Source organism: Osmerus mordax, chromosome 11 (genome assembly GCF_038355195.1).
Source record: "Osmerus mordax isolate fOsmMor3 chromosome 11, fOsmMor3.pri, whole genome shotgun sequence".
Classification (NCBI taxonomy): Eukaryota; Metazoa; Chordata; class Actinopteri; order Osmeriformes; family Osmeridae; genus Osmerus; species Osmerus mordax.
This window is the reverse complement of record NC_090060.1, coordinates 434,560-460,853: the sequence shown is the minus strand read 5'-3', so window position 1 is coordinate 460,853 and position 26,294 is coordinate 434,560. Positions and strand designations below refer to the sequence as shown.

The window sequence follows — 26,294 nt, the reverse complement described above, 5'->3', positions numbered from 1 at the left end:
TGTCCTAAGCAACCTTTCCCAATCCTTGACCTCAGGTTTCCCTGCTCTGCATGCGTTATACCTGATTGGACCCTTACCAAGCTCTACAGAAAACGACGGAGCATGTGGCACCAGGGTACTCCAACAAACTCGTAACTGTCGACAATGCATCAATTATTTACGAGACTGCTGATAAAAGGGGACATGTTTCCGCCCGGTCTCGAACCGGGGACCTTTCGCATGTGAGGCGAACGTGATAACCACTACACTACGGAAACTTCTTCCTAACCAAGCAACAGAATCTCACTGCACACCCACACAAACAAGGACACAGAACGAGGACACGCCTTTATCATGTCAAATGGGCATTTGGGCTCATGAACCAGTTGATATGGTTCTTCAACAAGTCAGCGGGCACTGAGACGGTCTAAGGCAGTGGTTCTCAACCCTTGTCCTCAGGCCAGCATGCTTTAGATCAGTGGTTCTTAACCCTGTCCTCAGGGAACCCCTGTCCTGCATGTTTTTTGAGGTTTCTTGGCTCCAACACACCTGATTCAAATGCATGTTCGTTACCAGGCTTCTAGAGAGCTACATAACGACCCACTTATTTGAATCGGGTGTGTTGGAGCAGGGAAACATCTCAAACATGCAGGGCAGGGCAGGGCAGGTGGGACTAGGATCGCGAACGACTGGTCTGAAGGTCTCAGAAGTAACAAAGGTCCTTGGCCCATGACATTCATGGTAATCTTGCTGAACGGGATTCTACCGACTGGTAGAAACAACGGAACGGCTTAAAAGGCGAATCCGCACAAGTTGCACCAGGGTAGCTGACTTCCCATTTCAAAGAATGACATATCAACTCCACTGAATCATGGGACTTCTTGGGACATTGGGACTACATGGGACATTAACTACTCTCGAGAGGATCGCCATTGGACGAAAACCGAGGAAAGACGCAGAAGTTTCCGCCCGGTCTCGAACCGGGGACCTTTCGAGTGTTAAGCGAACGTGATAACCGCTACACTACTGAAACTCACAACTCCTGAAAGACAGAAGCCCAGTACACACACAAACACGCAAGTAACAAGGAAACAGAACAAGGACACACATTTAAAATCTTGACATGGGCATTTCGGCTCATGAACTAGTTGATACTCTTCTTCAGCAAGCTAGCAACAAATGAGATTGTCCTAAGCAACCTTTCCCAATCCTTGACCTCAGGTTTCCCTGCTCTGCATGCGTTATACCTGATTGGACCCTTACCAAGCTCTACAGAAAACGACGGAGCATGTGGCACCAGGGTACTCCAACAAACTCGTAACTGTCGACAATGCATCAATTATTTACGAGACTGCTGATAAAAGGGGACATGTTTCCGCCCGGTCTCGAACCGGGGACCTTTCGCATGTGAGGCGAACGTGATAACCACTACACTACGGAAACTTCTTCCTAACCAAGCAACAGAATCTCACTGCACACCCACACAAACAAGGACACAGAACGAGGACACGCCTTTATCATGTCAAATGGGCATTTGGGCTCATGAACCAGTTGATATGGTTCTTCAACAAGTCAGCGGGCACTGAGACGGTCTAAGGCAGTGGTTCTCAACCCTTGTCCTCAGGCCAGCATGCTTTAGATCAGTGGTTCTTAACCCTGTCCTCAGGGAACCCCTGTCCTGCATGTTTTTTGAGGTTTCTTGGCTCCAACACACCTGATTCAAATGCATGTTCGTTACCAGGCTTCTAGAGAGCTACATAACGACCCACTTATTTGAATCGGGTGTGTTGGAGCAGGGAAACATCTCAAACATGCAGGGCAGGGCAGGGCAGGTGGGACTAGGATCGCGAACGACTGGTCTGAAGGTCTCAGAAGTAACAAAGGTCCTTGGCCCATGACATTCATGGTAATCTTGCTGAACGGGATTCTACCGACTGGTAGAAACAACGGAACGGCTTAAAAGGCGAATCCGCACAAGTTGCACCAGGGTAGCTGACTTCCCATTTCAAAGAATGACATGTCAACTCCACTGAATCATGGGACTTCTTGGGACATTGGGACTACATGGGACATTCACTACTCTCGAGAGGATCGCCATTGGACGAAAACCGAGGAAAGACGCAGAAGTTTCCGCCCGGTCTCGAACCTGGGACCTTTCGCGTGTTAAGCGAACGTGATAACCACTACACTACGGAAACTTCTTCCTAACTAAACAACAGAATCTCACTGCACACCCACACAAACAAGGACACAGAACGAGGACACGCCTTTATCATGTCAAATGGGCATTTGGGCTCATGAACCAGTTGATATGGTTCTTCAACAAGTCAGCGGGCACTGAGACGGTCTAAGGCAGTGGTTCTCAACCCTTGTCCTCAGGCCAGCATGCTTTAGATCAGTGGTTCTTAACCCTGTCCTCAGGGAACCCCTGTCCTGCATGTTTTTAGAGGTTTCTTGGCTCCAACACACCTGATTCAAATGCATGTTCGTTACCAGGCTTCTAGAGAGCTACATAACGACCCACTTATTTGAATCGGGTGTGTTGGAGCAGGGAAACATCTCAAACATGCAGGGCAGGGCAGGGCAGGTGGGACTAGGATCGCGAACGACTGGTCTGAAGTTCTCAGAAGTAACAAAGGTCCTTGGCCCATGACATTCATGGTAATCTTGCTGAACGGGATTCTACCGACTGGTAGAAACAACGGAACGGCTTAAAAGGCGAATCCGCACAAGTTGCACCAGGGTAGCTGACTTCCCATTTCAAAGAATGACATGTAACTCCACTGAATCATGGGACTTCTTGGGACATTGGGACTACATGGGACATTCACTACTCTCGAGAGGATCGCCATTGGACGAAAACCGAGGAAAGACGCAGAAGTTTCCGCCCGGTCTCGAACCGGGGACCTTTCGCGTGTTAAGCGAACGTGATAACCGCTACACTACGGAAACTGCCAACTCCTGAAAGACAGAAGCCCAGTGCACACACAAACACGCAAGTAACAAGGAAACAGAACAAGGACACACATTTAAAATCTTGACATGGGCATTTCGGCTCATGAACTAGTTGATACTCTTCTTCAGCAACCTAGCAACAAATGAGATTGTCCAAAGCAACCTTTCCCAATCCTGGACCTCAGGTTTCCCTGCTCTGCATGCGTTAGACCTGATTGGACCCTTACCAAGCTCTACAGAAAACGACGGAGCATGTGGCACCAGGGTACTCCAACAAACTCGTAACTGTCGACAATGCATCAATTATTTACGAGACTGCTGATAAAAGGGGACATGTTTCCGCTCGGTCTCGAACCGGGGACCTTTCGCGTGTGAGGCGAACGTGATAACCACTACACTACGGAAACTTCTTCCTAACCAAGCAACAGAATCTCACTGCACACCCACACAAACAAGGACACAGAACGAGGACACGCCTTTATCATGTCAAATGGGCATTTGGGCTCATGAACCAGTTGATATGGTTCTTCAACAAGTCAGCGGGCACTGAGACGGTCTAAGGCAGTGGTTCTCAACCCTTGTCCTCAGGCCAGCATGCTTTAGATCAGTGGTTCTTAACCCTGTCCTCAGGGAACCCCTGTCCTGCATGTTTTTAAAGGTTTCTTGGCTCCAACACACCTGATTCAAATGCATGTTCGTTACCAGGCTTCTAGAGAGCTACATAATGACCCACTTATTTGAATCGGGTGTGTTGGAGCAGGGAAACATCTCAAACATGCAGGGCAGGGCAGGGCAGGGCAGGGCAGGTGGGACCAGGATCGCGAACGACTGGTCTGAAGGTCTCAGAAGTAACAAAGGTCCTTGGCCCATGACATTCATGGTAATCTTGCTGAACGGGATTCTACCGACTGGTAGAAACAACGGAACGGCTTAAAAGGCGAATCCGCACAAGTTGCACCAGGGTAGCTGACTTCCCATTTCAAAGAATGACATGTCAACTCCACTGAATCATGGGACTTCTTGGGACATTGGGACTACATGGGACATTAACTACTCTCGAGAGGATCGCCATTGGACGAAAACCGAGGAAAGACGCAGAACATTTCCGCCCGGTCTCGAACCGGGGACCTTTCGAGTGTTAAGCGAACGTGATAACCGCTACACTACGGAAACTGCCAACTCCTGAAAGACAGAAGCCCAGTGCACACACAAACACGCAAGTAACAAGGAAACAGAACAAGGACACACATTTAAAATCTTGACATGGGCATTTCGGCTCATGAACTAGTTGATACTCTTCTTCAGCAAGCTAGCAACAAATGAGATTGTCCTAAGCAACCTTTCCCAATCCTGGACCTCAGGTTTCCCTGCTCTGCATGTGTTATACCTGATTGGACCCTTACCAAGCTCTACAGAAAACGACGGAGCATGTGGCACCAGGGTACTCCAACAAACTCGTAACTGTCGACAATGCATCAATTATTTACGAGACTGCTGATAAAAGGGGACATGTTTCCGCCCGGTCTCGAACCGGGGACCTTTCGCGTGTGAGGCGAACGTGATAACCACTACACTACGGAAACTTCTTCCTAACCAAACAACAGAATCTCACTGCACACCCACACAAACAAGGACACAGAACGAGGACACGCCTTTATCATGTCAAATGGGCATTTGGGCTCATGAACCAGTTGATATGGTTCTTCAACAAGTCAGCGGGCACTGAGACGGTCTAAGGCAGTGGTTCTCAACCCTTGTCCTCAGGCCAGCATGCTTTAGATCAGTGGTTCTTAACCCTGTCCTCAGGGAACCCCTGTCCTGCATGTTTTTAGAGGTTTCTTGGCTCCAACACACCTGATTCAAATGCATGTTCGTTACCAGGCTTCTAGAGAGCTACATAACGACCCACTTATTTGAATCGGGTGTGTTGGAGCAGGGAAACATCTCAAACATGCAGGGCAGGGCAGGGCAGGGCAGGTGGGACCAGGATCGCGAACGACTGGTCTGAAGGTCTCAGAAGTAACAAAGGTCCTTGGCCCATGACATTCATGGTAATCTTGCTGAACGGGATTCTACCGACTGGTAGAAACAACGGAACGGCTTAAAAGGCGAATCCGCACAAGTTGCACCAGGGTAGCTGACTTCCCATTTCAAAGAACGACATGTCAACTCCACTGAATCATGGGACTTCTTGGGACATTGGGACTACATGGGACATTAACTACTCTCGAGAGGATCGCCATTGGACGAAAACCGAGGAAAGACGCAGACGTTTCCGCCCGGTCTCGAACCGGGGACCTTTCGAGTGTTAAGCGAACGTGATAACCGCTACACTACTGAAACTAACAACTCCTGAAAGACAGAAGCCCAGTGCACACACACACACGCAAGTAACAAGGAAACAGAACAAGGACACACATTTAAAATCTTGACATGGGCATTTCGGCTCATGAACTAGTTGATACTCTTCTTCAGCAAGCTAGCAACAAATGAGATTGTCCTAAGCAACCTTTCCCAATCCTGGACCTCAGGTTTCCCTGCTCTGCATGCGTTATACCTGATTGGACCCTTACCAAGCTCTACAGAAAACGACGGAGCATGTGGCACCAGGGTACTCCAACAAACTCGTAACTGTCGACAATGCATCAATTATTTACGAGACTGCTGATAAAAGGGGACATGTTTCCGCCCGGTCTCGAACCGGGGACCTTTCGCGTGTGAGGCGAACGTGATAACCACTACACTATGGAAACTTCTTCCTAACCAAGCAACAGAATCTCACTGCACACCCACACAAACAAGGACACAGAACGAGGACACGCCTTTATCATGTCAAATGGGCATTTGGGCTCATGAACCAGTTGATATGGTTCTTCAACAAGTCAGCGGGCACTGAGACGGTCTAAGGCAGTGGTTCTCAACCCTTGTCCTCAGGCCAGCATGCTTTAGATCAGTGGTTCTTAACCCTGTCCTCAGGGAACCCCTGTCCTGCATGTTTTTTGAGGTTTCTTGGCTCCAACACACCTGATTCAAATGCATGTTCGTTACCAGGCTTCTAGAGAGCTACATAACGACCCACTTATTTGAATCGGGTGTGTTGGAGCAGGGAAACATCTCAAACATGCAGGGCAGGGCAGGGCAGGTGGGACTAGGATCGCGAACGACTGGTCTGAAGGTCTCAGAAGTAACAAAGGTCCTTGGCCCATGACATTCATGGTAATCTTGCTGAACGGGATTCTACCGACTGGTAGAAACAACGGAACGGCTTAAAAGGCGAATCCGCACAAGTTGCACCAGGGTAGCTGACTTCCCATTTCAAAGAATGACATATCAACTCCACTGAATGATGGGACTTCTTGGGACATTGGGACTACATGGGACATTAACTACTCTCGAGAGGATCGCCATTGGACGAAAACCGAGGAAAGACGCAGAAGTTTCCGCCCGGTCTCGAACCGGGGACCTTTCGAGTGTTAAGCGAACGTGATAACCGCTACACTACTGAAACTCACAACTCCTGAAAGACAGAAGCCCAGTACACACACAAACACGCAAGTAACAAGGAAACAGAACAAGGACACACATTTAAAATCTTGACATGGGCATTTCGGCTCATGAACTAGTTGATACTCTTCTTCAGCAAGCTAGCAACAAATGAGATTGTCCTAAGCAACCTTTCCCAATCCTTGACCTCAGGTTTCCCTGCTCTGCATGCGTTATACCTGATTGGACCCTTACCAAGCTCTACAGAAAACGACGGAGCATGTGGCACCAGGGTACTCCAACAAACTCGTAACTGTCGACAATGCATCAATTATTTACGAGACTGCTGATAAAAGGGGACATGTTTCCGCCCGGTCTCGAACCGGGGACCTTTCGCATGTGAGGCGAACGTGATAACCACTACACTACGGAAACTTCTTCCTAACCAAGCAACAGAATCTCACTGCACACCCACACAAACAAGGACACAGAACGAGGACACGCCTTTATCATGTCAAATGGGCATTTGGGCTCATGAACCAGTTGATATGGTTCTTCAACAAGTCAGCGGGCACTGAGACGGTCTAAGGCAGTGGTTCTCAACCCTTGTCCTCAGGCCAGCATGCTTTAGATCAGTGGTTCTTAACCCTGTCCTCAGGGAACCCCTGTCCTGCATGTTTTTTGAGGTTTCTTGGCTCCAACACACCTGATTCAAATGCATGTTCGTTACCAGGCTTCTAGAGAGCTACATAACGACCCACTTATTTGAATCGGGTGTGTTGGAGCAGGGAAACATCTCAAACATGCAGGGCAGGGCAGGGCAGGTGGGACTAGGATCGCGAACGACTGGTCTGAAGGTCTCAGAAGTAACAAAGGTCCTTGGCCCATGACATTCATGGTAATCTTGCTGAACGGGATTCTACCGACTGGTAGAAACAACGGAACGGCTTAAAAGGCGAATCCGCACAAGTTGCACCAGGGTAGCTGACTTCCCATTTCAAAGAATGACATGTCAACTCCACTGAATCATGGGACTTCTTGGGACATTGGGACTACATGGGACATTCACTACTCTCGAGAGGATCGCCATTGGACGAAAACCGAGGAAAGACGCAGAAGTTTCCGCCCGGTCTCGAACCGGGGACCTTTCGCGTGTTAAGCGAACGTGATAACCACTACACTACGGAAACTTCTTCCTAACCAATCAACAGAATCTCACAACACACCCACACAAACAAGGACACAGAACGAGGACACGCCTTTATCATGTCAAATGGGCATTTGGGCTCATGAACCAGTTGATATGGTTCTTCAACAAGTCAGCGGGCACTGAGACGGTCTAAGGCAGTGGTTCTCAACCCTTGTCCTCAGGCCAGCATGCTTTAGATCAGTGGTTCTTAACCCTGTCCTCAGGGAACCCCTGTCCTGCATGTTTTTAGAGGTTTCTTGGCTCCAACACACCTGATTCAAATGCATGTTCGTTACCAGGCTTCTAGAGAGCTACATAACGACCCACTTATTTGAATCGGGTGTGTTGGAGCAGGGAAACATCTCAAACATGCAGGGCAGGGCAGGTGGGACCAGGATCGCGAACGACTGGTCTGAATGTCTCAGAAGTAACAAAGGTCCGTGGCCCATGACATTCATGGTAATCTTGCTGAACGGGATTCTACCGACTGGTAGAAACAACGGAACGGCTTAAAAGGCGAATCCGCACAAGTTGCACCAGGGTAGCTGACTTCCCATTTCAAAGAATGACATGTCAACTCCACTGAATCATGGGACTTCTTGGGACATTGGGACTACATGGGACATTAACTACTGTCGAGAGGATCGCCATTGGACGAAAACCGAGGAAAGACGCAGAAGTTTCCGCCCGGTCTCGAACCGGGGACCTTTCAAGTGTTAAGCAAACGTGATAACCGCTACACTACTGAAACTAACAACTCCTGAAAGACAGAAGCCCAGTGCACACACAAACACGCAAGTAACAAGGAAACAGAACAAGGACACACATTTAAAATCTTGACATGGGCATTTCGGCTCATGAACTAGTTGATACTCTTCTTCAGCAAGCTAGCAACAAATGAGATTGTCCTAAGCAACCTTTCCCAATCCTGGACCTCAGGTTTCCCTGCTCTGCATGCGTTAGACCTGATTGGACCCTTACCAAGCTCTACAGAAAACGACGGAGCATGTGGCACCAGGGTACTCCAACAAACTCGTAACTGTCGACAATGCATCAATTATTTACGAGACTGCTGATAAAAGGGGACATGTTTCCGCCCGGTCTCGAACCGGGGACCTTTCGCGTGTGAGGCGAACGTGATAACCACTACACTACGGAAACTTCTTCCTAACCAAACAACAGAATCTCACTGCACACCCACACAAACAAGGACACAGAACGAGGACACGCCTTTATCATGTCAAATGGGCATTTGGGCTCATGAACCAGTTGATATGGTTCTTCAACAAGTCAGCGGGCACTGAGACGGTCTAAGGCAGTGGTTCTCAACCCTTGTCCTCAGGCCAGCATGCTTTAGATCAGTGGTTCTTAACCCTGTCCTCAGGGAACCCCTGTCCTGCATGTTTTTAGAGGTTTCTTGGCTCCAACACACCTGATTCAAATGCATGTTCGTTACCAGGCTTCTAGAGAGCTACATAACGACCCACTTATTTGAATCGGGTGTGTTGGAGCAGGGAAACATCTCAAACATGCAGGGCAGGGCAGGGCAGGGCAGGTGGGACCAGGATCGCGAACGACTGGTCTGAAGGTCTCAGAAGTAACAAAGGTCCTTGGCCCATGACATTCATGGTAATCTTGCTGAACGGGATTCTACCGACTGGTAGAAACAACGGAACGGCTTAAAAGGCGAATCCGCACAAGTTGCACCAGGGTAGCTGACTTCCCATTTCAAAGAATGACATGTCAACTCCACTGAATCATGGGACTTCTTGGGACATTGGGACTACATGGGACATTAACTACTCTCGAGAGGATCGCCATTGGACGAAAACCGAGGAAAGACGCAGAAGTTTCCGCCCGGTCTCGAACCGGGGACCTTTCGCGTGTTAAGCGAACGTGATAACCACTACACTACGGAAACTTCTTCCTAACCAATCAACAGAATCTCACAACACACCCACACAAACAAGGACACAGAACGAGGACACGCCTTTATCATGTCAAATGGGCATTTGGGCTCATGAACCAGTTGATATGGTTCTTCAACAAGTCAGCGGGCACTGAGACGGTCTAAGGCAGTGGTTCTCAACCCTTGTCCTCAGGCCAGCATGCTTTAGATCAGTGGTTCTTAACCCTGTCCTCAGGGAACCCCTGTCCTGCATGTTTTTAGAGGTTTCTTGGCTCCAACACACCTGATTCAAATGCATGTTCGTTACCAGGCTTCTAGAGAGCTACATAACGACCCACTTATTTGAATCGGGTGTGTTGGAGCAGGGAAACATCTCAAACATGCAGGGCAGGGCAGGTGGGACCAGGATCGCGAACGACTGGTCTGAATGTCTCAGAAGTAACAAAGGTCCTTGGCCCATGACATTCATGGTAATCTTGCTGAACGGGATTCTACCGACTGGTAGAAACAACGGAACGGCTTAAAAGGCGAATCCGCACAAGTTGCACCAGGGTAGCTGACTTCCCATTTCAAAGAATGACATGTCAACTCCACTGAATCATGGGACTTCTTGGGACATTGGGACTACATGGGACATTAACTACTGTCGAGAGGATCGCCATTGGACGAAAACCGAGGAAAGACGCAGAAGTTTCCGCCCGGTCTCGAACCGGGGACCTTTCAAGTGTTAAGCAAACGTGATAACCGCTACACTACTGAAACTAACAACTCCTGAAAGACAGAAGCCCAGTGCACACACAAACACGCAAGTAACAAGGAAACAGAACAAGGACACACATTTAAAATCTTGACATGGGCATTTCGGCTCATGAACTAGTTGATACTCTTCTTCAGCAAGCTAGCAACAAATGAGATTGTCCTAAGCAACCTTTCCCAATCCTGGACCTCAGGTTTCCCTGCTCTGCATGCGTTAGACCTGATTGGACCCTTACCAAGCTCTACAGAAAACGACGGAGCATGTGGCACCAGGGTACTCCAACAAACTCGTAACTGTCGACAATGCATCAATTATTTACGAGACTGCTGATAAAAGGGGACATGTTTCCGCCCGGTCTCGAACCGGGGACCTTTCGCGTGTGAGGCGAACGTGATAACCACTACACTACGGAAACTTCTTCCTAACCAAACAACAGAATCTCACTGCACACCCACACAAACAAGGACACAGAACGAGGACACGCCTTTATCATGTCAAATGGGCATTTGGGCTCATGAACCAGTTGATATGGTTCTTCAACAAGTCAGCGGGCACTGAGACGGTCTAAGGCAGTGGTTCTCAACCCTTGTCCTCAGGCCAGCATGCTTTAGATCAGTGGTTCTTAACCCTGTCCTCAGGGAACCCCTGTCCTGCATGTTTTTAGAGGTTTCTTGGCTCCAACACACCTGATTCAAATGCATGTTTGTTACCAGGCTTCTAGAGAGCTACATAACGACCCACTTATTTGAATCGGGTGTGTTGGAGCAGGGAAACATCTCAAACATGCAGGGCAGGGCAGGGCAGGTGGGACCAGGATCGCGAACGACTGGTCTGAAGGTCTCAGAAGTAACAAAGGTCCTTGGCCCATGACATTCATGGTAATCTTGCCGAACGGGATTCTACCGACTGGTAGAAACAACGGAACGGCTTAAAAGGCGAATCCGCACAAGTTGCACCAGGGTAGCTGACTTCCCATTTCAAAGAATGACATGTCAACTCCACTGAATCATGGGACTTCTTGGGACATTGGGACTACATGGGACATTAACTACTGTCGAGAGGATCGCCATTGGACGAAAACCGAGGAAAGACGCAGAAGTTTCCGCCCGGTCTCGAACCGGGGACCTTTCGAGTGTTAAGCGAACGTGATAACCGCTACACTACTGAAACTAACAACTCCTGAAAGACAGAAGCCCAGTGCACACACAAACACGCAAGTAACAAGGAAACAGAACAAGGACACACATTTAAAATCTTGACATGGGCATTTCGGCTCATGAACTAGTTGATACTCTTCTTCAGCAAGCTAGCAACAAATGAGATTGTCCTAAGCAACCTTTCCCAATCCTGGACCTCAGGTTTCCCTGCTCTGCATGCGTTAGACCTGATTGGACCCTTACCAAGCTCTACAGAAAACGACGGAGCATGTGGCACCAGGGTACTCCAACAAACTCGTAACTGTCGACAATGCATCAATTATTTACGAGACTGCTGATAAAAGGGGACATGTTTCCGCCCGGTCTCGAACCGGGGACCTTTCGCGTGTGAGGCGAACGTGATAACCACTACACTACGGAAACTTCTTCCTAACCAAACAACAGAATCTCACTGCACACCCACACAAACAAGGACACAGAACGAGGACACGCCTTTATCATGTCAAATGGGCATTTGGGCTCATGAACCAGTTGATATGGTTCTTCAACAAGTCAGCGGGCACTGAGACGGTCTAAGGCAGTGGTTCTCAACCCTTGTCCTCAGGCCAGCATGCTTTAGATCAGTGGTTCTTAACCCTGTCCTCAGGGAACCCCTGTCCTGCATGTTTTTTGAGGTTTCTTGGCTCCAACACACCTGATTCAAATGCATGTTCGTTACCAGGCTTCTAGAGAGCTACATAACGACCCACTTATTTGAATCGGGTGTGTTGGAGCAGGGAAACATCTCAAACATGCAGGGCAGGGCAGGGCAGGTGGGACCAGGATCGCGAACGACTGGTCTGAAGGTCTCAGAAGTAACAAAGGTCCTTGGCCCATGACATTCATGGTAATCTTGCTGAACGGGATTCTACCGACTGGTAGAAACAACGGAACGGCTTAAAAGGCGAATCCGCACAAGTTGCACCAGGGTAGCTGACTTCCCATTTCAAAGAATGACATGTCAACTCCACTGAATCATGGGACTTCTCGGGACATTGGGACTACATGGGACAGTAACTACTTTCGAGAGGATCGCCATTGGACGAAAACCGAGGAAAGACGCAGAAGTTTCCGCCCGGTCTCGAACCGGGGACCTTTCGCGTGTTACCCCTCACGCTCTCCTCATTGTCTACGCAGCCTGAACCTATCCTTCGCGCTGTCTCCGGGTCATTGTGACCCACAGCGTTGTATATTACGCCACCTTCGCGCTGTCTCGGTGGTCGTTGTGACCCGCAGCGTTGTCTATTACGCCCCCCTTCGCGCTGTCTCGGGGGTCGTTGTGACCCACAGCGTGGGAATGAAAGGTTTGACTTAATTTATTTTTGTATTATGTAAAATTTTCAGAAGACCGCTGTGGGTCACAAGGAACCGGAGACAGTGCGGGGTCTCGTAATAGACAACACGGACGTTGACGTGTCTAACAAAAAGGCAGAGACAGCGCAATAAACATGGATCTCCCTGGTAGTCTAGTGGCAAGACTGTGGGGCTTTCAGCTCCGTGGCCGGGGTTCGCTTCACGGTCAGGGCAAATACGATTTCATTTTTATTTCGACGGAGAATGTTTCACTTGACTATTTTTGTATTACGAAAGGTTGTCAGCACGAGGGTGGCGTAACAGACTAGGTATGGTGAGTCACAGCGCAGACTAGGATACAGCGCGAGAGTGTACTAATAGGCTAGGCAGACAAGGCTAGAAATAAAAGGTTTGACTTTATTTATTTTTTATTATGAAAAAGTTGTCACAACGTCAGTTTGCTTCACCACGACATATACATCGTGGTGCATGTGTTGGTAGTAGCGTTAGCAGCGCTGTGGCTTGAGCAAAGCCCTCTTCTGCACTCGACTGAGTTGTTCAGTCTTCTGCACACACTCCCGCAGGTCGTCCATGGTCAACGGGAACCTCTCCTTGGCCGAAGCCCAGCTCGGTGGGGCATGTGGGGCAGTATACATGAGAACAGGATTTGCAAACAGGCCTCTTACACCCGCGACAAACGGTGAACGTTTTACGGTCCTTCTTCAGAATCAGAATCAGAAAGGGATTTATTCGCCATGAAAGTTTGCACAGACAAGGAATTTGCTTTGGCAGGAAGGTGCATACAATAAACATATACCTAAAATTTAAATATGTGGACTAACTATACTAAAGGTACATAAACTAGCAGTACTAAGTGGGATTAGAATAGAATTAAATATACAATAAAATATAAGTTGCCGTAAATTACAATATAAAAATACAAAAATACAAATATTAAAAAAAATACAAATGTACAAGATACCATGTTGTAATGCAGTGCAAAAAGCAGAGTGTTTTAAGCAAGAAGTCATTGAGTCAGTGTGGTCCCATGGCCTTGTTGAAGAGGCCAACAGCGGAAGGGAAGAAACTGTTTTTGTGGCGTGAGGTATTGGTCCTGATAGACCGCAGCCTTCTGCCGGAGGGGAGTGACTGAAACACCGGGCAGACTTGACATCTCTTCCTCTTACTGGCAGGGACCGGCGACGTCGGTCCTGCCGATGAGGAGGCGGCGGCTGCTGCTGCGCCATCCTCTCCGGGTCGCCGTTGAGGAGGCGGATCGCGACAGCTGGCCATCCGTAGATCTTTCACAACCGCGGCAGCAGCTCCCGTGCGGGGCAGACATCGTCTTCTTTTAATCAGCGGAGTCACGAGGGCCCTTCCGAGCTGCTCGAGGAAAAACCTCCTCTTGTTGCGCTTATGCGGCATCCAGTTGGGGTTGACCTCTCTCCATATCACAAAGGCGTTGTAGGAGGAGACGTCAACGATGTTGCTGAAGATGACGAGGGGCCAGCGGGCGTCTTCCTTTTACAGCTGTAGGCCGTGATGACCTTATCCAGATTTTCGACTCCTCCTTTGTTCAAATTATAATCCAGGACGATGGTCGGTTTGCCGTCGTTTCTGTCACTGATTTCAGCGTCTGTGTGGCGTGTGCTCATGAGTAAAACGTTCTTATTTTTCTTCGCGAGGTAGGAAACCAGAGTGGTGGTTGGAGTGAAGGCGAACTGCGACGACAGCACCCGTCGCGTCTTCGTCGTCAGCATCTTGGACGGGAGCTCGGCCCTGTTCTTTCTCACGGTGCCAACCACGGTCATGTTTCTCGTCGCCATGAGCTCTCGTCCGAGTTCGTAAGAGGTGAAGAAATTGTCACACGTGACATTGCGATCCTTCAGGCCCTCTGTCACGTCGAGCACGACGCGCATCCCCTGGTTCCTCTCCGGGACTCCGTCCATCTGCTTCCCGGTGTAGACTTGCATCTTCCAAGCGTAGCTTGATTTTGCATCGCACGCGACCCACGACTTGATGCCGTATTTCGCCGGTTTGCTTGGCATGTATTGCTTGAAAGGACACCGTCCTCTGAACGCAAGCAGTTGTTCATCCACGGTCACTTCGGGCCCTGGGTCGTAGAATCAGAATCAGAATCAGAAAGGGATTTATTCGCCATGAAAGTTTGCACAGACAAGGAATTTGCTTTGGCAGGAAGGTGCATACAATAAACATATACCTAAAATTTAAATATGTGGACTAACTATACTAAGGGTACATAAACTAGCAGTACTAAGTGGGATAAATATAAGTTGCCGTAAATTACAATATAAAAATACAAAAATACAAATATTACAAAAAATACAAATGTACAAGATACCATGTTGTGGTGCAGTGCAAAAGAGGTGTGTTTTAAGCAATAAGTCATTTGAGTCAGTGTGGTCCCTTGGCCTTGTTGAAGAGGCCAACAGCGGAAGGGAAGAAACTGTTTTTGTGGCGTGAGGTATTGGTCCTGATAGACCGCAGCCTTCTGCCGGAGGGGAGTGACTGAAACAGGGAGTGTCCAGGGTGGGAGGAGTCGGCCACAATCTTCCTCGCTCGCCTCAGGGTCCTCGAGGTGTGCAGGTCCTCGAGGGTAGGCAGATTGCAGCCTCATCACCTTCTCAGCAGTACGGATGATACGCTGCAGTCTGCTCTTGTCCTTGGCAGTGGCAGCAGCGTACCAGACGGTGATGGAGGAGGTGAGGATGGACTCAATGATGGCTGAGTAGAAGTGCACCATCATTGTCTTTGGCAGGTTGAACTTCTTCAGCTGCCGAAGGAAGTACATCCTCTGTTGTGCTTTCTTGATGAGGGAGCTGATGTTCAGTTCCCACTTGAGGTCCTGGGAGAGGATAGTGCCCAGGAAGCGGAAGGACTCCACAGTGTTGACTGGGGAGTCACACAGGGTGATGGGGGTGAGTGGGGCTGTGTTCCTCCTGAAGTCCACAACCATCTCCACTGTCTTAAGAGCATTGAGCTCTAAGTTGTTCTGGCTGCACCAGGTCACCAGGTTGGCCGCTTCCCACCTATAATCAGACTCGTCTCCACCAGAGATGAGCCCAATAAGGGTGGTGTCGTCCGCAAACTTCAGGAGTTTGACGGACGGATGACTGGAGGTGCAACTGTTGGTGTACAGGGAGAACAGCAGAGGAGAAAGGACGCAGCCCTGAGGTGATCCGGTGCTGATGGACCGGGAGTCAGAGACTTGTGTTCCCAGCTTAACGCACTGCTTCCTGTCAGACAGGAAGTCTGTGATCCACCTGCAGGTGGAATCAGGCACGTTCAGCTGGGAGAGCTTGTCCTGAAGCAGGGCAGGGATGATGGTGTTGAAGGCAGAGCTGAAGTCCACAAACAGGATCCTAGCATAGGATGCTGGGGAGTCCAGGTGCTGTAGGGTGAAGTGGAGGGCCATGTTAACTGCATCGTCCACAGACCTGTTGGCTCTGTAGGCAAACTGCAGGGGGTCCAGTAGAGGGTCAGTGATGGATTTAAGGTGTGCCAGCACCAGGCGCTCGAAAGACTTCATTACCACAGAGGTCAGGGCGACGGGTCTGTAGTCATTATGTCCTGTTGGCCTTGGCTTTTTGGGCACAGGGATGATGGTGGAGGACTTGAGACAGGCTGGCACATGGCATGTCTCAAGGGAGGTGTTAAAGATGTGGGTAAACACCGGAGACAGCTGGTCAGCGCAGTGCTTGAGGGTGGCTGGAGAGACAGAGTCCGGCCCAGCTGCTTTGCGGGGGTTCTGCCTCTTGAAAAGTCTGTTAACTTCACCCTCCTGAATGGAGAGAGTCGTCACTGTAGAGGGGGGGAGGTGGGAGGCCTCCTGGGTGGGAAGGGGTAGTTCAAGACTGTCCAATTGTCTTTCAAATCTGCAGTAGAACTCATTCAGGTCGTTGGCCAGGCGGGAGTCGTTAGTGGAGTGGGGGGCTCTGGGCTTGTAGTTGGTAATTTGCCTGAGCCCTCTCCAGACAGAAGCAGAGTCGTTTGCAGAGAATTGGTGTTTTAGCCTCTCTGAGTACAGTCGTTTAGCCTCCCTCACCGCCTTGCTAAACCTGTTCTTTGACTCCTTGAAACTGTCTTTGTCCCCACTCCTAAACGCGGCCTCTTTCTCTGACCTCAACCTTCTGAGTTTAGCTGTAAACCAGGGTTTGTCGTTGTTGTAGCTTACCCTGGTGCGTGTTGGTATACAGCAGTCCTCACAGAAGCTGATGTATGATGTCACAGCCTCTGTGAGCTCATCCAGACTATTGGTAGCAGTCGTGAACATGTCCCAGTCAGTGCAGTCCAAGCAGGCCCGCAGATCCTCCATAGCTTCACTGGTCCACTGTTTTGATGTCCTCACAGCAGGCTTACAGCGCTTTAGCTTCTGCCTGTATGCAGGAATCAGGTGGACCATGGCGTGGTCAGAGTGACCCAGTGCTGCTCGGGGGACCGCATGGTATGCTTTGCTGATTGTAGAGTAGCAGTGATCCAGGGTGTTTCCTTCTCTGGTAGGGCATTTGATGAATTGTCTATATTTTGGGAGTTCTTGAGTGAGATTGCCTTTGTTAAAGTCGCCTAGCACAATAACCAAGGAATCCGGATTTTCATGCTCCACACTCAGTATCTGGCTGGCGAGCACACGTTGAGCCTCGTTAACGCTAGCCTGCGGAGGCATGTAGACGCCAACCAGAATGAATGATGCAAACTCTCGTGGCGAGTAAAAAGATCTACAGTTAATAAAAAATGATTCCAGATCAGGAGAACAGTGCTGCAGAATCACTGTCACATCTTCACACCAGCCACTGTTAATGTAAAAACAAATACCACCGCCTTTCGTTTTGCCAGAGAGCACAGGGTTACGATCCGCTCTCAGCAGTTTGAAACCTGCTAGCTGTAGCGCAGAGTCTGGGATCAGTTCACTCAGCCATGTCTCCGTAAAGCACAAAACGGAAGATGAATGAAAGTCTCTGTTTTTCCACACCAGTAGCTGAAGTTCATCCAGTTTGTTGCTCAGTGAACGCACGTTGGAGAGAAATATCCCCGGTAACGCTGTGCGTGCCTCACGCCGACGGAGTCGCACCAGAGCACCGGCTCGTTTGCCTCTCCTACGGCGCTTTGCTGCTAGGACAAAGCCGAGGGTGGCTTTGACTATAATTCCTACTAATTCTGCCGCTGGAAGCAGAAAAGTGGGAAATAAATCCACAGGAGTTGTAGTCCTGATGTTTAGAAGTACTTCTCTAGTTAGAGAACCCCGGAAATCTTGGCAGAACACTGAATTAACAGACAAAACAAGACAATGACACACAACTATATATATCCACTGAACCCAACGATGCAACGGCCATCAATTCCATTACCAACTGCCTGATGGCAATAAACAAATGGATGAATGATAACTTTCTTAAATTAAATGAAGACAAAACTGAAGTCCTACTATGTGGCCCCAAATCCAAAAGAGAGATGCTTATTAAGAATCTTGTAGGCTTAACCCCCTGTCTTAAACCAGAGGTGACGAGTCTCGGTGTAATCCTGGACTCAGATTTGAATTTCAACTCTCACATTAATAAAGTGACCAAAACAGCTTTCTTTCACCTGAGGAATATAGCAAAGGTACGACCATTCATAAACCAAAATGATGCAGAGAAGTTAATTCATGCTTTTATATCCAGCCGGCTGGACTACTGTAACGCACTTTTCACTGGTCTTCCCAAGAAAACCACTGAAAGACTACAGCTCATTCAAAATTCTGCAGCTAGATTATTAACCAAAACTAAAAGGAGAGAACACATTAGTCCTGTCCTAGCTACTTTACACTGGCTCCCTGTTACCTTCAGAATTGACTTTAAGGTCCTTTTCCTCACATACAAAGCTCTACACGGACAAGGACCAAGCTACATTGCTAACTCCTTTATAAACTACACACCAGCTAGAACACTGCGATCATCAAATGCAGGCCTATTAGAGGTCACCAGAAGCAGTCATAAGAATATTGGTGATTCAGCCTTTGTCAATTACGCCCCAAAACTATGGAACACATTACCCATAAATATTAGGGAAGCAAACACTCTAGACATTTTTAAAAGACAGCTTAAAACCTACCTTTTTACCGAAGCATTTAAGTAATTTTATCTCAAAAGGGTTTTCCTACTTTTAAAGTTGTTATCTCTCTTGAACAGAGATCTTATTGAGATTTTTATTTTTATTTGAATTGTTTATCACTTGTATTATTGTTTTTATTGATTTTATGTAAAGCACCTTGAGCTACAATTCTTGTATGAAATGTGCTATATAAATAAAGTTTTACTTACTTACTTACTTTAGAGGCTGGAGATGCTGCTGTTTTTTTGGGGGGCGTTACACCTTGGCTTAACAAGGAGTAGCCCTTTATTAAGGCCCCCTGTCTGTCACCAAGATCTCATTACAAAATACACCTGAGTTAAGTCTGTCAGTGCCGCACAGGCCCACTTGATCAGACAACGTGAATTGGAGGGTTGGAGGCGTACTATCCCTATGGTGACAAGTGCTGGTTGGTTGTCGTGTGGTGGTGAGTCGCTTTGTTGGTCCTTTGTCATGGCGTGACAAATTGCTGCTGTGCTGTGATCTTGCGTTGATTTGGAAGGCTTTGAATGGCTGGTAGGTTGCTGTGGCGTGATATGATTCTGAGTTGGTTTTGAAGGCTGGAGATGATGGTGGGTTCTTGTGGCGTAGAGTTAGGTCTGTCAGTGCCGCACAGGCCCACTTGATCAGACAAAAAAAAAAAATCTGCTAAATGAATAAATGTCAATGTTGTGGCGTAAAGTTAGGTCTGTCAGTGCCGCACAGGCCCACTTGATCAGACAACGTGAATTGGAGGGTTGGAGGCGTACTATCCCTATTGTGACAAGTGCTGGTTGGTTGTCGTGTGGTGGTGAGTCGCTTTGTTGGTCCTTTGTCATGGCGTGACAAATTTCTGCTGTGCTGTGATCTTGCGTTGATTTGGAAGGCTGTTGAGTGGCTGGTAGGTTGCTGTGGCGTGACATGATTCTGAGTTGGTTTTGAAGGCTGGAGATGATGATGGGTTCTTGTGGCGTAGAGTTAGGTCTGTCAGTGCCGCACAGGCCCACTTGATCATACAACGTGAATTGGAGGCGTACTATCCCTATGGTGACAAGTGTTGGTTGTCGTGTGGTGGTGAGTCGCTTTGTTGGTCCTTTGTCATGGCGTGACAAATTTCTGCTGTGCTGTGATCTTGCGTTGATTTGGAAGGCTGTTGAGTGGCTGGTAGGTTGCTGTGGCGTGACATGATTCTGAGTTGGTTTTGAAGGCTGGAGATGATGATGGGTTCTTGTGGCGTAGAGTTAGGTCTGTCAGTGCCGCACAGGCCCACTTGATCATACAACGTGAATTGGAGGCGTACTATCCCTATGGTGACAAGTGTTGGTTGTCGTGTGGTGGTGAGTCGCTTTGTTGGTCCTTTGTCATGGCGTGACAAATTGCTGCTGTGCTGTGATCTTGCGTTGATTTGGAAGGCTTTGAATGGCTGGTAGGTTGCTGTGGCGTGACATGATTCTGAGTTGGTTTTGAAGGCTGGAGATGATGGTGGGTTCTTGTGGTGTAGAGTTAGGTCTGTCAGTGCCGCACAGGCTCACTTGATCAGACAACGTGAATTGGAGGGTTGGAGGCGTACTATCCCTATTGTGACAAGTGCTGGTTGGTTGTCGTGTGGTGGTGAGTCGCTTTGTTGGTCCTTTGTCATGGCGTGACAAATTGCTGCTGTGCTGTGATCTTGCGTTGATTTGCAAGGCTTTGAATGGCTGGTAGGTTGGTGTGGCGTGACATGATTCTGAGTTGGCTTTGAAGGCTGGAGATGATGATGGTTTCTTGTGGCGTAGAGTTAGGTCTGTCAGTGCCGCACAGGCCCACTTGATCAGACAACGAGGGTTGGAGGCGTACTATCCCTATTGTGACAAGTGCTGGTTGGTTGTCGTGTGGTGGTGAGTCGCTTTGTTGGTCCTTTGTCATGGCGTGACAAATTGCTGCTGTGCTGTGATCTTGCGTTGATTTGGAAGGCTTTGAGTGGCTGGTAGGTTGCTGTGGCGTGACATGATTCTGAGTTGGTTTTGAAGGCTGGAGATGATGGTGGATTCTTGTGGTGTAGAGTTAGGTCTGTCAGTGCCGCACAGGCCCACTTGATCAGACAACGTGAATTGGAGGGTTGGAGGCGTACTATCCATATGATGACAAATGCTGGAAGTGTTGGAAGACTTCGGAGCCTCTGACTTTGTTGACTTTGCTCTGGAGATGTAAACATGATCCAACAGTGTGTTCTTCTCAGTGGTGGCTTCTCTGACCAGTTGTGTATATCCTCTTGACTGAAGAAGGTTGGATATTGGCTTCTCTCCACTGGACAGTAAATCTTCGTTGAAATCTCCACAAAGTACGATAGGCTGGCAATCCATAATGTCTAAAGATTCCAAGAGGCTTTGCAGGTTTGAAAGGAAGTGGCCAATATTGTAATCCGGTGGTCTGTACACAACAGCAATCAAAGCTTTGAGAGGGGATTCCAGTTTGACGACCAAAAACTCCAAGTCAGTAACATTTTGAAGATACTGTTTTTCACAGGCATGGTAATGGTTTCGGACATAGCGACTCCACCTCCGCTTCTACTTGCAATGTGAGGATGGTTGGTGTAAGAGAGGTGTCTGTTGCGTTTGAACATGTTGTAGCCCTCCAGCTGTAGACTTTCAGCAACAAAAGATCCTGATAGATGAGTTTCGATAAAACATAAAACGTCTCCAAGTGTCAACTGGTGATGAGATTTGATATCGGCAATGTGAGCTGGCAATCCTTCCGTGTTGTGATGGATTATCGTCAATGTTTGCGCCTCGTTTGTGGTCTGTTGATACTTGATAAGTGGCATAGTGCTGTCCAATGATGCTCTTGTCATTGAGTCCAGTGATGCTGTGATTGCAGGATCACAAAATATCTTCTTCTCATCAAAGTCTGTCATTTTCAGTCCTTGCAGTGAAGTTGTTCTACTCAGAGCCACGTAGGCCATTCCGGGTTGGAAGACACGTTTTAATGAAACCACTGCGGATTGTGTTGTCATTCCTTGGACTTTGTGAATTGTACATGCAAAAGCCAGCCTGACGGGAAACTGCCTGCGAACCACTCCTTTTTGTTTCAGGTTTTCCTCTACTCTCTCTATGTACACCAAGTTTCCAGCATCACCTGATGAATTGTCCCGATACCTTTGTCCTGCATTTGGATTGTCCAGCACAAGTCCCAACGAGTTTATAGCCGTAGCACCATTCTCTGTCTGGGTGACTATTCTCGCAATCTTTCCAAATGTCCCGTTTACAAGCCCGTCTTCCACATCTATGTTTCTGGTGATCATGATTCGGGCACCTTCAGCTGCTTGTAGCATGTCAAGCAGATTGTCTTTTTGTCCTTTTAAAGGATGGCGTTGCTTCTTCATCACTCCAGTTTTAGGGTCTCTTCTATAGTCCTCTGCATCTATGTTGATGACGTTGGAATGGAGAACAGACACAGTTGCAGCATTATGTCTATCAACTTCTTTGTTGGTGGAAAAGATGTGTAGCACGTCATTAGGGCAGCGGGCGGGGTCAGTCACAGCCTGATGAAGCAGAGCTTTGTCATCATTGCTCAAGGCGTCCGTCTTCTGCTTCACTCTGATTCTATTCAAAAGCTCAGCGAATGCAACATCATCTCTCTGGCGCATAATGTCTGTGAGTGTGATCATTTGAACGTAGTCTTTCCAGAAGTCATCTGCACTCTAAAAAAGAATTCATGGGATCAGTAAGTAAAGCTTAAAATCATGAGCTTTTACAGCATAAAAAATTTAATTTGTTACATATACATGTTTTAGTAAGTTGATAACTTATTTTAAGAAGTAGATCAAAATTAAAATAATGAAAAGTGTTTTAACTTAAATATATATCGATTATGAACAAACACTTTTAACTTTTCTTAACAATAGAAAAGGATTGAGTTAGTGCTACTTGTCATTCTACTGAGCGTCTTTCAAAAGCTTAGTTCAGTACTGAACTTGCCCGGACATGTTTTGCTGCTTGACCACGCCTTCTACAAGACAAAATACGAGCGGGAGAAACGGGAGTTGGCAAGAAAAGTGTCTTGGTGAGTATCTTTCTTTGTTTCATTTGCAACATGTACTAACTGTATCAGTACCGGTATACAGAATTTGTGTTTTCAATTTTTTTTCCGTGTTTCACATGGTAAAATTTCAGTTGTAGCTTGTCCTAAGCTAATTCACCAACTGTTGAGTTAGCATACTTTTAGCTAGTAAAGAATGTATAATACATTACAACACATATTCTAGAACTGTAATCACCAGCTGCATATCAGGCACGGCACTAACTATGATCCCAGTTATTAATATGTGTGGCATTTTAATCACTGAATGCATCACGGGCACTGTGCACGAGTGAATATAACAACAGGATTTATGAAGGAGGCATGTCTTAAAGTTATGTATTGTGCTTATTAAAGTTATGCATTGTGCTTATTAAAGTTATGAAACTTAGAAGTGTGCTCAGGCTTAAACATTGGGTCTCACACTGAGTGTGGGAAGCAGGCTGTTCTTTGTGTCTCTATCTTTTCATTTTCAGAAACAACCTTGAATCTGGGTGGAGATGGCACCCGAGCAGGTGGGACGCGGAGGCAAGAACAACTCCCTGATGCACGAGAGAACAAGCTCAACCCTTTTTTGATACTTGTGTTTTCAATTCCATTGTATATGATATGCTGGGGCAGGGAAAGATAGCCAGTTGGACTTCGTGAACCAACCCAAACTCTGTTGCGGGTAGGGAAACGTAGACAACTCCAGAGCTCTGTACTTGTTGATTTCCAACTGCTGCATTAAAGCTGATATTATCGGACCTCTGCGACTCCAGACCACTCTTTCTAGAACACAGATTTGTGTCATTGAATACTATCATTACATATTGGAATAGACACAAAGATTTAGAATCCTTCAACTGGTGACCCCGACGCTGAAAAGAGGGAGTCCAGAGGGTTCCGGCCCGACCGACGGATCGGGGGAGAGACCCATACACCGGTGCGAGGAGACAGACGTAATCGTCAGAGGCCTCAACATAAAAAAAAGGTAAGCAGACACCTGTTAATTCAAAGTACTGCTATTCGGAACTGAGAACCAAATTTAGACGATTACTATGTTTCATCGTACCTAGTCAAACCAACAGTGGTGGGAAATCAACCGTTTTTGTGTTTTGTCTTGTCCAAGGGGAGGTTAGAGTCCTCTCCAGGGGTTAGATTCCCTAAATTCGTTGTCTTGTCCAAGGGGAGGTTAGAGTCCTCTCCAGGGGTTAGAGTCCCTAAATTCGTTGTCTTGTCCAAGGGGAGGTTAGAGTCCTCTCCAGGGGTTAGAGTCCCTAAATTCGTTGTCCTTATCCAAGGGGAGGTTAGAGTCCTCTCCAGGGGTTAGAGTCCCTAAATTCGTTGTCTTGTCCAAGGGGAGGTTAGAGTCCTCTCCAGGGGTTAGAGTCCCTAAACTCGTTGTCTTGTCCAAGGGGAGGTTAGAGTCCTCTCCAGGGGTTAGAGTCCCTAAATTCATTGTCTTGTCCAAGGGGAGGTTAGAGTCCTCTCCAGGGGTTAGAGTCCCTAAACTCGTTGTCTTGTCCAAGGGGAGGTTAGAGTCCTCTCCAGGGGTTAGAGTCCCTAAATTCGTTGTCTTGTCCAAGGGGAGGTTAGAGTCCTCTCCAGGGGTTAGAGTCCCTAAATTCGTTGTCTTGTCCAAGGGGAGGTTAGAGTCCTCTCCAGGGGTTAGAGTCCCTAAACTCGTTGTCTTGTCCAAGGGGAGGTTAGAGTCCTCTCCAGGGGTTAGAGTCCCTAAATTCGTTGTCTTGTCCAAGGGGAGGTTAGAGTCCTCTCCAGGGGTTAGAGTCCCTAAATTCATTGTCTTGTCCAAGGGGAGGTTAGAGTCCTCTCCAGGGGTTAGAGTCCCTAAACTCGTTGTCTTGTCCAAGGGGAGGTTAGAGTCCTCTCCAGGGGTTAGAGTCCCTAAATTCGTTGTCTTGTCCAAGGGGAGGTTAGAGTCCTCTCCAGGGGTTAGAGTCCCTAAATTCGTTGTCTTGTCCAAGGGGAGGTTAGAGTCCTCTCCAGGGGTTAGAGTCCCTAAATTCGTTGTCTTGTCCAAGGGGAGGTTAGAGTCCTCTCCAGGGGTTAGAGTCCCTAAACTCGTTGTCTTTGTCCAGAGGGAGGTTAGAGTCCTCTCCAAGGGTTAGAATCCCTGAACACTGTCTATTTGTGTGGAGTCAGATTGAGTTTAATAAAAATAGAGAGGAGTGTGGTGTGTTTTTTCCTTTGACCAAGAAGTTAAAGAAATCCCGAGGAGAGTTGGAGAAAGGTGGGGGCTAAAAGAGTCAGTTACGTCGAGATCTTACAAAGGTTATCCCAGAGGGTATACCCCTGGTTAATAAATAGGTTCTAATACAATTGGAAGAGTTATACTAGAGCAAAATTAAGTGAATAGACGGTAAACGCTAAACAGCTGTGTTGGTCAAAGAATGGTTTGAGGAAATGTATGTGAAAAATTCTGAGGAAGCAATTGGAAAGTTACATAAAGGATTGGTTTAGAGAGGATCATGGAAGGTTATGAAATAAAACAAGAACGTTTTGTGGATGTGAAGAGATGATTGGTTTAAACACTGATGTTTTGAAGAGGAAACTATGAATATACTTTGAAGGTATATGGGATAACATTTTAAGTCAAAATAGTAAAATCTAGGGTTTTTAAGAGTTTTGATAAAGGTATTAGATGTAATTTGGTTAAAAATGAGAAAGAGAAAATAAATAAATGTACTTTTATTTGGAGTTTAATTATAATTTGGTTTTAAGTTTTATTTGAGAGTTTTATCAGAGCCTGGCATACTGTTTGGGATAAACAGTTAGGCTGTGATAATGTTGTATTATGAAGAGGGTTATTATAACATTAAGTTCTGAAATAATTTGGGAAGACTCATCAAGTCTGATAAATTGTGGTTATGATGGTTTGAGCTAATTGGCTCGTTTTGAACTGCAGCAAAACGAGTTATGAAGTTCTACCTATCTGACCTTTATAGAAAATATAGTTGGGAAAAATGTTTGGTTAATAGCTACATTAAGCACATTATTTGGTTTATATTTCATTTAAGAAGCATACGGATTCTGGTTTGGCATAATGAAAATTGCTTTGATCATATCTTTGATAAAAAGAGCTGTGATTTGGTAAAATAGAGAATCTAAAACAATATTGGTCTTAAACTTAACTGTTTTAAAAGACAGAAAAGGTTTTTTGGAGTGAAAGAAATTAGACTAACAGTTGATTTTCTAAAGAAGGGAACAAAGAAACAGATTGTAATTTCTAGGCATGAATAATAGGAGTTGAATATCAAATGATGATGTATGGTCTTATTAGATGCTGTTACATGTGTTTGCTCAACAATAAGAAAACTGAAGGGTCAATACTGCCTGGTAATTATAGATACAGTATGTTTACTATGTGAA

General features: G+C 47.2%; 1 protein-coding gene and 15 non-coding genes across 16 annotated transcripts; all 16 read right to left on the bottom strand.

The window, feature by feature from the left end:
- Positions 1-184: 184 nt before the first annotated feature.
- On the bottom strand, positions 185-257 carry trnav-cac (transfer RNA valine (anticodon CAC)). Its single transcript has one exon. It is a non-coding gene; the product is annotated as a tRNA-Val (tRNA).
- A 1,092-nt stretch (positions 258-1,349) lies between these two features.
- trnav-cac (transfer RNA valine (anticodon CAC)) lies at positions 1,350-1,422 on the bottom strand. Its single transcript has one exon. It is a non-coding gene; the product is annotated as a tRNA-Val (tRNA).
- A 682-nt stretch (positions 1,423-2,104) lies between these two features.
- Positions 2,105-2,177, bottom strand: trnav-aac (transfer RNA valine (anticodon AAC)). Its single transcript has one exon. It is a non-coding gene; the product is annotated as a tRNA-Val (tRNA).
- Positions 2,178-2,858: 681 nt separating this feature from the next.
- Positions 2,859-2,931, bottom strand: trnav-aac (transfer RNA valine (anticodon AAC)). The gene has a single exon. It is a non-coding gene; the product is annotated as a tRNA-Val (tRNA).
- A 337-nt stretch (positions 2,932-3,268) lies between these two features.
- trnav-cac (transfer RNA valine (anticodon CAC)) lies at positions 3,269-3,341 on the bottom strand. The gene has a single exon. It is a non-coding gene; the product is annotated as a tRNA-Val (tRNA).
- A 693-nt stretch (positions 3,342-4,034) lies between these two features.
- On the bottom strand, positions 4,035-4,107 carry trnav-aac (transfer RNA valine (anticodon AAC)). Its single transcript has one exon. It is a non-coding gene; the product is annotated as a tRNA-Val (tRNA).
- A 337-nt stretch (positions 4,108-4,444) lies between these two features.
- Positions 4,445-4,517, bottom strand: trnav-cac (transfer RNA valine (anticodon CAC)). The gene has a single exon. It is a non-coding gene; the product is annotated as a tRNA-Val (tRNA).
- A 687-nt stretch (positions 4,518-5,204) lies between these two features.
- Positions 5,205-5,277, bottom strand: trnav-aac (transfer RNA valine (anticodon AAC)). Its single transcript has one exon. It is a non-coding gene; the product is annotated as a tRNA-Val (tRNA).
- Positions 5,278-5,614: 337 nt separating this feature from the next.
- Positions 5,615-5,687, bottom strand: trnav-cac (transfer RNA valine (anticodon CAC)). Its single transcript has one exon. It is a non-coding gene; the product is annotated as a tRNA-Val (tRNA).
- Positions 5,688-6,779: 1,092 nt separating this feature from the next.
- trnav-cac (transfer RNA valine (anticodon CAC)) lies at positions 6,780-6,852 on the bottom strand. The gene has a single exon. It is a non-coding gene; the product is annotated as a tRNA-Val (tRNA).
- Positions 6,853-7,534: 682 nt separating this feature from the next.
- Positions 7,535-7,607, bottom strand: trnav-aac (transfer RNA valine (anticodon AAC)). The gene has a single exon. It is a non-coding gene; the product is annotated as a tRNA-Val (tRNA).
- Positions 7,608-8,694: 1,087 nt separating this feature from the next.
- trnav-cac (transfer RNA valine (anticodon CAC)) lies at positions 8,695-8,767 on the bottom strand. Its single transcript has one exon. It is a non-coding gene; the product is annotated as a tRNA-Val (tRNA).
- A 687-nt stretch (positions 8,768-9,454) lies between these two features.
- On the bottom strand, positions 9,455-9,527 carry trnav-aac (transfer RNA valine (anticodon AAC)). The gene has a single exon. It is a non-coding gene; the product is annotated as a tRNA-Val (tRNA).
- Positions 9,528-10,614: 1,087 nt separating this feature from the next.
- On the bottom strand, positions 10,615-10,687 carry trnav-cac (transfer RNA valine (anticodon CAC)). The gene has a single exon. It is a non-coding gene; the product is annotated as a tRNA-Val (tRNA).
- Positions 10,688-11,779: 1,092 nt separating this feature from the next.
- trnav-cac (transfer RNA valine (anticodon CAC)) lies at positions 11,780-11,852 on the bottom strand. Its single transcript has one exon. It is a non-coding gene; the product is annotated as a tRNA-Val (tRNA).
- A 2,360-nt stretch (positions 11,853-14,212) lies between these two features.
- Positions 14,213-22,491, bottom strand: LOC136951932 (piggyBac transposable element-derived protein 4-like). Its single transcript, XM_067246592.1, has 3 exons — positions 22,158-22,491; positions 14,636-14,874; positions 14,213-14,533 (listed from the first exon to the last, which is right to left on the bottom strand). Exons 1-3 carry the CDS (start codon positions 22,489-22,491, stop codon positions 14,213-14,215), a joined length of 894 nt encoding a protein of 297 aa, XP_067102693.1.
- Positions 22,492-26,294: the final 3,803 nt, after the last annotated feature.